The sequence below is a fragment of the Nomascus leucogenys genome, chromosome 1a (assembly GCF_006542625.1).
Source record: "Nomascus leucogenys isolate Asia chromosome 1a, Asia_NLE_v1, whole genome shotgun sequence".
Lineage (NCBI taxonomy): Eukaryota > Metazoa > Chordata > Mammalia > Primates > Hylobatidae > Nomascus > Nomascus leucogenys.
In genome coordinates this window covers 95,665,641-95,676,002 of record NC_044381.1, presented here as the reverse complement: position 1 = coordinate 95,676,002, position 10,362 = coordinate 95,665,641, and the positions used below count along the sequence as shown (strand labels likewise).

At 53.3% G+C, this 10,362-nt stretch overlaps 1 protein-coding gene and 1 pseudogene across 1 annotated transcript; both read left to right on the top strand.

The window, feature by feature from the left end:
* Positions 1-2,894: 2,894 nt before the first annotated feature.
* Positions 2,895-5,478, top strand: NKX2-8 (NK2 homeobox 8). The gene is made up of 2 exons (XM_003263718.3): positions 2,895-3,276; positions 4,028-5,478. Exons 1-2 carry the CDS (start codon positions 3,120-3,122, stop codon positions 4,588-4,590), a joined length of 720 nt encoding a protein of 239 aa, XP_003263766.3. The 5' UTR covers positions 2,895-3,119; the 3' UTR covers positions 4,591-5,478.
* Positions 5,479-7,469: 1,991 nt separating this feature from the next.
* LOC100607120 lies at positions 7,470-9,181 on the top strand (annotated as a pseudogene).
* The last annotated feature ends 1,181 nt before the right edge of the window (positions 9,182-10,362 follow it).

Here is a 10,362-nt window from a genome sequence, read left to right as displayed (position 1 = left end):
CTCAGAGATAATTCAGCTAAATCCGCGGAGCAGAGCTGAGAGGAAGGTTGGCCTATGGCAGAGGCACTTATGGTAGAGGAGGAGGGAAGCAGGTAAGCTGCAGCCCTTTCTAGAACCAGGAGCTACAGGGTTTCCATGGAACATCTAAAATGCAGACCAAGGCCCAGGAACACTGTTTCCGAAGCCAGTGAACGTGAAGCTAGAAGTAATATTTGGAGCGAATCCCAGAGCAAAGTCCTTCCCAGAGCACAAGTGCTAGATTGGGCCTGTATCTCTGCTTTGGTAGCCAAACACTAAGAGTAAAAGCAAATATTTGATGCTGAAGAGCTCTTAAGAGCTGAAGAGCGCCATTTACTTATTTCTACACGTCAGCGTGGGCTTAGGATGTTAAATAGATTAAAAGGCTAAGAGAGGTCAGTCACTCAAGGAAAGACTCATCTTTTGCTTCTCCTGACTTGGTTCTCTTCCCTAAATTGTTATCCACTCCACTCTACTCCTGTGGAGGATCCTTAGGAAACTCAAAAGATGACACCTCCTCTCCTAGAACATCCTGGAGAAGGAGTCAGTCCTGGGGCTAAGAATTCAAGAACCTGAGGGAGGAGGGAGTCTAAATGTCCGGCTGGTAAATGCTACAATGAAGACAGGTTTAGAAAAATTCCTGAGATACGGAATCATAAAACTGGTAGGGTCCTTAGAAATTACCAAATCTATTCTGTTCTCTTCTGTATCAGATGAATAAAAAAAAAAAAAAGGAAGGAAGGAAGCTTAGAGAAATGAGGTGGTTAGAGATAGGTAGGGGCAGAGCGAGGATGCGAACCGATTTCCAGGCCAGAGCTCCTTCTACCTTACACAGTCTCATAGTTCAAGACCAAATTTGGGAATCAGTCTTAACGCTTGCTTCCCCAGGACGGTCTTTGTCAGTGCCTCAGCTTCTCACTAGGGAGGTGGGCTGGCAGAGTTTGCCAGGCCTCGCGCTCCGGTCAGAGATAAGTCCGCGAGGCCTGGAGCCAGTCTGTGACCTGCCCACTCTCTAGGCGCTGGGGGCTCGCTCGGGAGCTGATGAGCGGTGCGCGGCGGGTTTCCGGACTCCGCTGTCCCCTGCCCACTGCAGGCTCCCGCCCCGGCCCCGTCTGCAGAGAAGACAGCCAAGTCATTTCAGTTTAATCTTATTTAAAAAGACATAACTAATAAATCTATTGCCGGGGCCGCGGAAAGACGGCCAGCAGAGTCGATCGTGCTCCCAATCCCATTGAAGCCCATTGAAAACCATGACAACACCGGACAAGCTCCGATTTATCCCGGCGCGCTAAAGCGCATTGTGAGCAGACGTCAATCATGCATTATTCCGGACTGAACAAATGCAAAATCTTGACTGGAACAAATGCTTCCAACAGGTCCGGGGCGTCGAGCTCCATTTCCCCTTTGTCCGCGGCCTAGCAGTTGGCCTGTATTGGGGTTGCCTCCGCCCGACCACCCAGTGCGCGGTGCAGCTCCGGGCACCTCGGGCACGCTTGATAGGGAGGCTGCTGGGGAGGGTGCGCTGGGCTTGACGGGGCCTCGGCCGCCGCATACGAGCCAGGTTCGAGTTCAGCCCGGGAGGAGCCAGGACTTCTGGTGCAGCCACCCAAGTACAGAGCCCTTCGCTACAATTTAGCAACTAAATATCCAAACTACTAGCTTCGGTAGGAGAGGCCTCTGAGAGGGCGTTCCTGAGCTGTAGACTGAAGCGCGGCCAGAGCTAGGCCATGGCCCAACAAAATGTATCCATGCCGGCCTGTTCCCTGCGCCTCCTACGTTGATCATTTTCTAGGGTGGAGCTGTGGAAACTAGAAGATCCCAGATAAACCCATGGCCGGTGATATTTTCTGCCGGGTAGGCCCTGTCCTAATTCTCTCGATCGGTCCATTCCCAGACCAAGGCGGGCAGCCTTGTCAGGGTCTGCCACTCTGCGAGCGGGGAACTCAGGCCATGGGCAGGCTCCTGGGCAAAGACCAAAGCCCAGGCAGTGAGACTGACGTTGAGGCTATGGGGCCAAGGCGCACAGGCGGCACCAGGTCATCTGGCGACTCCAAGGAGGCCTCAGAGCCCTCATAGGATGCCCTGAGAAGCGCCCCCGCCGGGGGGCTGTAGAAGGGGCCTGGGCCCAAATTTGGGGAGCTCGGCCTTCGAGCTCCGCGATCCGCAGCGGCCCGCGAAGCTGGGCCAAAGAGACCGACACTGTAGACCTAAGTAGCTTGGCTACAAGCCTCCTCTGTTTTGCCGGCCTGTGGAGACGTGGAGCTCCGAATGTCGTCCCAGCCCTTCCCCAGCGCCTCTGAGGCTGTTGGGGGGATGTATGGTGTGATCAGAGGCTCCTAGCGGCCTTTGAAACCCCTGGGCCAATGCTGGCAGGGCCAGTCTAATCTCTGCGCCCTCCTGAAACTTGTCATCCTGAATCTTAGAGCGGCCCAACCAAAAAGAGAAAGGGAGCGCACCAGAGTTTAACGCCGCTTTGTAAATCACTTTCTGGATAATTGCGGGAAACTACCACTCCAGCAAACAAGCTCGAAGAATAAAGCAAACAGGGAATAAATTCCTGGGTGCCAATAAACCCACCCCTGCCGCCCCCACTCTTCCCCGCGCTCCCGCGGGGCCTGGCCTCAAGTCAGCCCAGGAGGAGGAGGAGGAAGCTGGGACTGGGTCAGGCGGGTGGTGGCCACCGCTCGCCACCCAAGATGTTATTCACTGGTAACAATCCCCATTATCTGTTCCCATTTTGGGCTAATCAGACAGAATCGCTAATGCCGAAGGCTGCTTCCTGCAGCCTCTGGGAGGTAACTGGGCGCCTAGGGGCGGGGTGCGGGGCGGGGCGGGGGCGGAGGTGGCACCTTCCGGGCTCGCCCCGGCTGTGGTCCAGTGCTCATTCAGGTACTTAACACCCTGGAGACCCGGACCTCGGCTTTCAAAGCGGCCCGGGTGGGAAGAGCTGTTTATATAAACAGAGATTCCGCTGTAAATGCGCTAATATCCCGGCTGCCAGCGCATGGCGAGCGCCTCCCACACCCATCCGTAGGAGCGGCGTCCCAGCCGCCCCTCCGTTCCCAGCCTGCCCTGCCCCCGCCTCCTTCCCCTCCTCGGCCATGGCCACCTCTGGACGCCTGAGCTTCACCGTGCGCAGCCTTCTAGATTTACCCGAGCAGGACACGCAACACCTGCCGAGGCGGGAGCCAGAACCACTCGCCCCCCAGTCCGACCCCTGCGCCGCCTGGCTGGATTCGGAGCGCGGCCACTACCCTTGTGAGTGCGTGGTGGACTGCGGTGCGGGGTGGGAGGTAGGAGGCGTGGGGCAGCAGAATCAAGGGCCCGGCCCACGCAGGGCCGGAAAGCCGAAATCCCAGCCCAGGGTCTGGATTTCCTCAGTCTTGGAAACGGGAGCCCTGTCCTCGAACCCCTAACGCATTCGTCCCAGTCGGCACATCCTAAGAGCAGTTCCCTGCCTGGCACTAGTGCCCCGGGTTTCTGTGTCTGACGACTTCTAGGAGTCGGAATAATTGAATATTTAAAACACGCCGCCGCCTGCGGCCCCCCCGCCCCCTCTCCATGCCTGAAAACACGGCCACGATCTCCAGGCTTCCGTCTGGGATGGCCAGTGTTGGCGAGTTTACCCCCACCCCCTTCCCACTCAGGGCTCCGCAAACCTCGGCACACTGCAGTGCAGTCGACCTGGAGGAGGCCCGCGCTGGTGACCCAGCTTGTGATAAACTGGTCGGCCAGCGCAACTACCGGTGCGGACATGTTAAGAGGGCCCCGGGGTGGGTTTCTTCGGGGCAGGATCTCAGGCCCGCTGATGACCGCTGTGGTATGAATGAGGTCACCGCATTCGGAGAGGTGGATGTCCAGATGTGGACTCAGGAAATGGCCTCATCCCGAACGTCTCGTGCTAGTGGGCGTGCCCTCCGGCCGGTGCCTCCACGCCAGCGCCAGAAGGGCAGCAGGCCCTCGTAGGGTCCGGCGTCTCACCCACCCGTGTCTCCTTTGCCGTCCCTAGCCTCGGACGAGAGCAGCCTGGAGACCAGCCCGTCAGACTCGTCTCAGCGGCCGTCCGCTAGGCCCGCGTCTCCGGTCTCGGACGCCGAGAAAAGGAAGAAGCGGCGGGTGCTATTCTCCAAGGCGCAGACGCTGGAGTTGGAGCGGCGCTTCCGGCAGCAGCGGTACCTGTCTGCGCCCGAGCGCGAGCAGCTAGCGAGCTTGCTTCGCCTCACGCCCACGCAGGTCAAGATCTGGTTCCAGAATCATCGCTACAAGCTGAAGCGCGCTCGCGCGCCAGGGGCCGCGGAGTCGCCCGACCTGGCAGCATCCGCCGAGCTGCACGCCGCACCCGGCCTGCTGCGCCGCGTGGTGGTGCCGGTGCTTGTTCGCGATGGGCAGCCGTGGGGCGGCGGCGGCGGCGGCGAGGCGGGAACTGCCGCGGCCCAGGACAAGTGCGGCGCCCCTCCAGCCGCCGCCTGCCCTCTGCCGGGCTACCCTGCCTTCGGTCCCGGCTCGGCGCTTGGCCTCTTCCCCGCCTACCAGCACTTAGCAGCCCCCGCCCTGGTCTCCTGGAACTGGTGAGGCCTCAGAGCGGCACCTGGGGCTACCCTGGACTTTGGAGCGCGCTCTGCGGTTGGAGCAGGGCCGGAGCCGAAAGCCTGGAACGCTCTCCGTCCGCCTCCCTGCAGCCCCATCTCCTTGGGCGCCGGGGTCCCTGGCGCGCCCTCACCAGCCGTCATGCAAGCACACACGAGGGACGTGTGCCAGAGCCCCCTCCCTCACCTTCCCTACACCGCCAGCCCCAGAGTTAGATTTTATGCTTGGGCCTTATTTGTATATTTTTAAATAGCGATTTGTATGGGAAGCAAGTTATTTTTTAAAAAAATAGAGTATTTTTCCTCGTAGTTCGAGAATAAAATGTGTGGGGTCGGGTCCCCTGCCCGCCTGCGGGGAACGTAGGCAGGAGCCGTGCCCTCCAGACCGGTGTTCGCATCGCTCGCTCGCCCCTTGACTGGCTAAGTGAGGCGCGGCCCCAGCTGGATCGAAGGGCGGATTGCAGTCCCGACACGGCTTTAAGAAGATACTTGGGGGATGGAGGGGTGGTGGTGTCAAGATTGGGCGCGGGAAGAAAAGGAGAGGAAGAAGCTGAGGCAACTTTGGGATTCTTGTCAGCGGGAGGCGTCTCTGGCCCCAGAGTGACTCCGAGGCTCCGCTGGGCTCCCAGAGCTGCTGGCATTTCAAACACCGAAAAGTCAACCCTGTGGACCACGACAGGGCAGAAGTTTCTCCGGAGATGAGCCGGCGAGGCCAGGTGCCGGGCGCGCTGCACCGGAGCAGCCCAGGCCTGGCCGCAAGCTGTTTACAGAGTGCAGGAGCCAAGTGCTCGGGGACCCTTTGAAAAGTGCCTGGGGACCTGAAGTGCACCGGGGAACTTGTAACCCCTATTTAAGCCTGCAAGTGCCTAAGTTAGCTGTGATTTCCTGTCTCCTCATGGCGCAGTACCTGGCCAGGGTGGGGAGGGGGACGTGAAGACATCAAAGAGTCGGGGGGAACGACCGGCACAGGGCTCTTCCTTCGGGCAGATCCGGCAGGACGCGGCTCCCAGCTGAGGGAGGGCCGCCTGGGGGAGCCTTGGGAATCCGAGATTGGGGCAGGAACCGCTGGTCGGCCTCACTTTAGCACCCCTTGGGTTTGTAACTGCGGCGCTAGGGCCTCCCGTGCAAGCAGTCACTTTCTCACAGAAGCGACGACCTCGCTCCCAGTCACCCGCTGCTGGGAGATTCGCCAGAGGGGAGCAGTTGGGGCATCGGGTGCGGGGAAGGGAGCCAAGGGCCTTTATGAGGTCTCTAAGGAGGAGGCATGGGCCTGTTAGGGGCTCTAGCTTTCTTGTCCAAGGAGGAAGAAGGGGAGGATGAAGGGTGGTTGAGGCAGTGTTACACCTGGGATTTTGGGGGGTGGAGAGAGAAAGAGAGAAGGGGAGAGGGGGAAGGGAGTGGGGTGTTTGGGTCTCAGCTGCCGGCCACCTTGCCTTCCATATGGATGCGGTTATCTTAGAAGAATCTCGATCCTTAAACCTCTTTTTGTCTTGGGAACTGAAAAGGGCATTGTCAGGCCTGAAAAGGACCTAGACAAAATCTGCACTGTTTGGATTCAGGACTCTGTTTAATCAGTCCCTGGTGACAATGTAGTGGGTGTTAGGCAGGACAATAGTATCTTTTTAAACCTTGTGGCCTTCAGGAAGACAAAGGGCTTGAATTTTATGGGCTTACAACTTCAATTAGCACAGTGCCAGTGCGCATGGGAGATTATCAAATTTGTATCATAAAACCCCTTTCTAATAAATGATTGCTGGGGAGGGAGCCTGAACATTGTAAGACAGATATTGGGACCTGCCAGGGGGCTTCCCAGTTAGCTCTGGCACAGCAGATGCGAAAGAAAAGGAGGTAATGATTTCTGAAGAAGGCTGGTGTTGGGACTGGCCTCTGGTCATCTGGTTGGGTGCTTGGATCTTCCATGCTCTTCCTGCATAGGGGTATTTTCTCCGAGAAGGGGGGTAAAGTCTGGTAGCTTGTTTTCTACTATTGGTGGTGACAAAGACCACCAGAATATTCTTAGAGAGAAATTGAAAAATCACTACCTGTCCAATTTCTTAACTTTTTCTAGAGCTCCAGAGAAAGTAGGTCTTGGAGTGTGCAGTGGAGAAGGCCTATTACATAGGAGGCCCGCAGGACAAAGGGATTTAGACTGTAGAGAGGGCCTCTTTCCAGGAGGCACTTTGGGAGAGCACAGCCTTAGTCAAATTCATCCTGGTCCTAGATGGTCAGCAGCGGTCTAACCAAGAAGCCACATTCAGCTGCTTGCCAGTGGGGTGGTCAGAGCCCCAGCAAGATGCCCACCCAGGAGCCAGCTTGTGTGCTGGGCAAGAGGAGGGCAGCAGTTGCCTGTGACAGAAGCACTGGTAGCCATAAGGTATAAACTGTGGCCCACTTCCTTTCTCTCTTTTTCCTTTAGGCTAATAAGTTCCTTCCTTTAAAGAGGAAAAAAACTCAGGGGAAAGTTTAAATAGCACTCTCATCACCACCAATCCATTTCAGAGACATAGGCTGTCAGATTTTGGGGGGATTTTTTCTTTTTCTGTTCACAACACAAGCTGGAAAAAATAAATGTCAATCTCCTTTGTGGTCTAAAGATCAATTCTTACAATTTCTGACAAAAGCCAAACCCAAGGCCTCTCTACCAGCCACTGTGAGAACAGTTAAGATCTCCCATCCTGGATGAAAGTACTTCAAACCTGTCACCCATCACCAACATCACAAGGCAGATTCACACACAACACTTACTGTGTTGCAGGCATTTTTAAAGGTACTTTCACAGTTGATCTCACAGAAACCTTACACTGTATACATAATACTCCCATTTCATAGATAAGAAACTGCAGCTTGGGGAGCTGCGGCTTAAGGTGCAGACATGGCCAAGTCCAAGAACCACACCACATACAACCAGTCCCGAAAATGGCACAGAGATGGTATCAAGAAACCCCAATCACAAAGGTACAAATCTCTTAAGGGGATGGACCCTAAGTTCCTGAGGAACATGTGCTTTGCCAAGAAGCACGACAAGAAGGGCCTGAAGAAAATGCAGGCCAACAATGCCAAGGCTGTGAGTGTATGCGCCCAGGCTATCAAATTCCTCGTAAAGCCCGAGGAGGTTAACCCCAAGATCCCAAAGGGTGTCACCCGCAAGCTGAAATGACTTGCCTACATTGCCCACCCCAAGCTCGCAAAGCATGCCCATGCCCGCATTGCCAAGGGGCTCAAGCTGTGCCAGCCAAAGGCCAAGGCAAAGGATCAAACCAAGGCCCAGGCTGCAGCTCCCGCTTCAGTTCCAGCTCAGGCTCCCAAAGGTGCTCAGGCCCCTACAAAGGCTTCAGATAGATATCTCTGTCTGCCAGTGTGAGGACAGAAGGACTGGTGTGACCCCCCACCCCCAGGCTGCCATCTGCATGGGGCTGGGGTCCTCCTGTGCTATTTGTACAAATAAAACTGAGGCAGGAAAAAAAAAGAAACTGAGGCTCAATGGGTGGGGCTAAATGGCTTGTCCAAAGCAGTTATAAACCTCAAGGACTGTTACTGTTGTCCTCAGCTTAACCCATATTTAGTCACCCTACAAGCTGCCCTTGAGAACAATTGTAATCTGGAGGTAATGATTATATATATATATATAATGCAGGCTTAACTAGGGGTTGCAAGTTCCCTGGTGCTCTTCAGGTCCCCAGCCACTTTTCAAAGGGTCCCAGGCTCATCTCCGGAGAAACTCCTTCTGCGCTGTCGTGGTCCACAGGGCCACAGGGTTGACTTCTGGGTATTTGAAATGCCAGCAGCTCTGGGGCCAGAGACGCCTCCCGCTGACAAGAATCCCAGAGTTGCCTCAGCTTCCTGGTATATATATGTATATCTCACAACGCTTATAAGCTCTCTTATGAATAGTCTGAAAGGATGAGAAAACACACTTAGAAGTACTCTACACAGCTCAGCTCAGGGCCACTCACAGAGGCTGGCCACATATCACAGTAGTTGCTAGCATGTACTGATGTTTTCTGTGTATCAGGCAATATTCTAAGACCTTTACCTCATATTAACTCATTCAATTTTCACAACTCCACCAGATTCTACTACTCCGACTACACAAGTGGGAAAATTGAAGGCCAAAAAGGTTAGAAGAGCCTTGTCCAGGGTCATACGGCTGGTAAGTGACATAGAGGATCTGAACCCAAGCAGTCTAGTTCCACATCTTACACCTTTGGCCACATGGTGGGAATTATTTCCCCTTCTTTGTTTTATTTCTCCAGGCTGACAATTCTGGTTACCTTCCTCACAGATGCATCTCTAAAGACATGTTCTTTAGCATCTCTATGTCTCTCTGTCTTTCTCTCTCCCTCTCTCTACCAGACCTCCAGTTTTTGGACACAGCTTCTGTGTTTTCGCTAAGTCTTTGTGAGCATTCTTGTCCGGCTGTCAATGAAACACAGCTCTTGTCTGCAGCTCGCAACATTCTCCTGTGACTACCATTCTACCATTGTTCTTCCAGAAAAACATCTGCTGCTGCTGCCTTGACACCAGTTGTCCACTCGGTGTTTGGTAGAGTTGCTGCTGACTCTGACAAGCTCCCCTAAGCTCTTCCCCAACCCCAGGCCCAGGTCCCTGTGGAGCTTGATGGCTGTGGCTTTCCTAACCCTCTTCCCAGTCATCGTTTTCCTCCCTAGGTCTCCAGTTTTATCCTTATTATTAAACATCATCCTCTTCACATTTTCTCTCTCTTCTTCCATTGTAAACATTTTCACTTCATCTCACTTAAGTTTCTTGCAGGCGGAGATTGCAATTTTCACTTCAATTTTCTTTCCTCATTGTTCAATGGATCTTACATCTCAGCACGTCTCTTATCTGACCAATTTAGCACTTTAGTATCTTAAATAATGTGCTCCTGATGGGTTAGAAGGAAGTTATTTGAGCCCAGGTTAACCTATACTTTCCCTTCTAACAATGGTATTTAGACGTTTATTATTCTCTTGCCTTGTTGACACCATTAATTTGTCTCTTCCTCTCTCTCTCTTTTCACTACCTTTAAAACATTTTTGACTCATGAATAAAATGCCCAGGCAGGATAGTTGTGGGCTTAGCATGGCTGAATATTTTGTTAAACATGTTTATCTGTTCTGGGTGTATCAGTTAACCAGCCTAAGCAGGTTATTTGTAAACATGAACAATAGTCAAGAGAATTTTCTGAATGCTGAGAAAGTACTGTCCCTACCCCAGGGCAAGGCGATTTCTGTGACTGTGATTCCATCAGTTAGTATTCAAAATTTGCATGAGAAATTGTATCCCTTCAGGTCACTCATCATTTTTCCAAGCCATGCTGTGGGAAAGGGTTTACCAAATACTATCTTAATTATTTTCAGAATTCCAATTCTGTACCTGTTTATTTCCCTCCACCTCCCTTTCCCCCTGTAACTAAAGGTATATGGTATTTCCCTTTCTCCTTTGTACCCACCACTCATGTTACTCAGTCTGTAAGTCCAACAAAGAATTGAACAGTATTCCTTTGATGCTGAGCCATAGAGTGGTGACTTGACTTTAGAGAAAAACCAGGAAGAATTGCTTAGGCTATTAAACAGTCGAGTTCTCCTTCAACCCCAGATTTTTTCCGTATCTCCCTCAAATTCTCAAGCACAGAGATTCTCATTTTTTCCAACCATGTCCAGTGGAGAGTTCTATTATTTATCCAGGAAAGTAACATTATCACATATTAGAGGTAGAGATCATTTCTCTTCAATAACCTGCCCTATGGACTAATAAA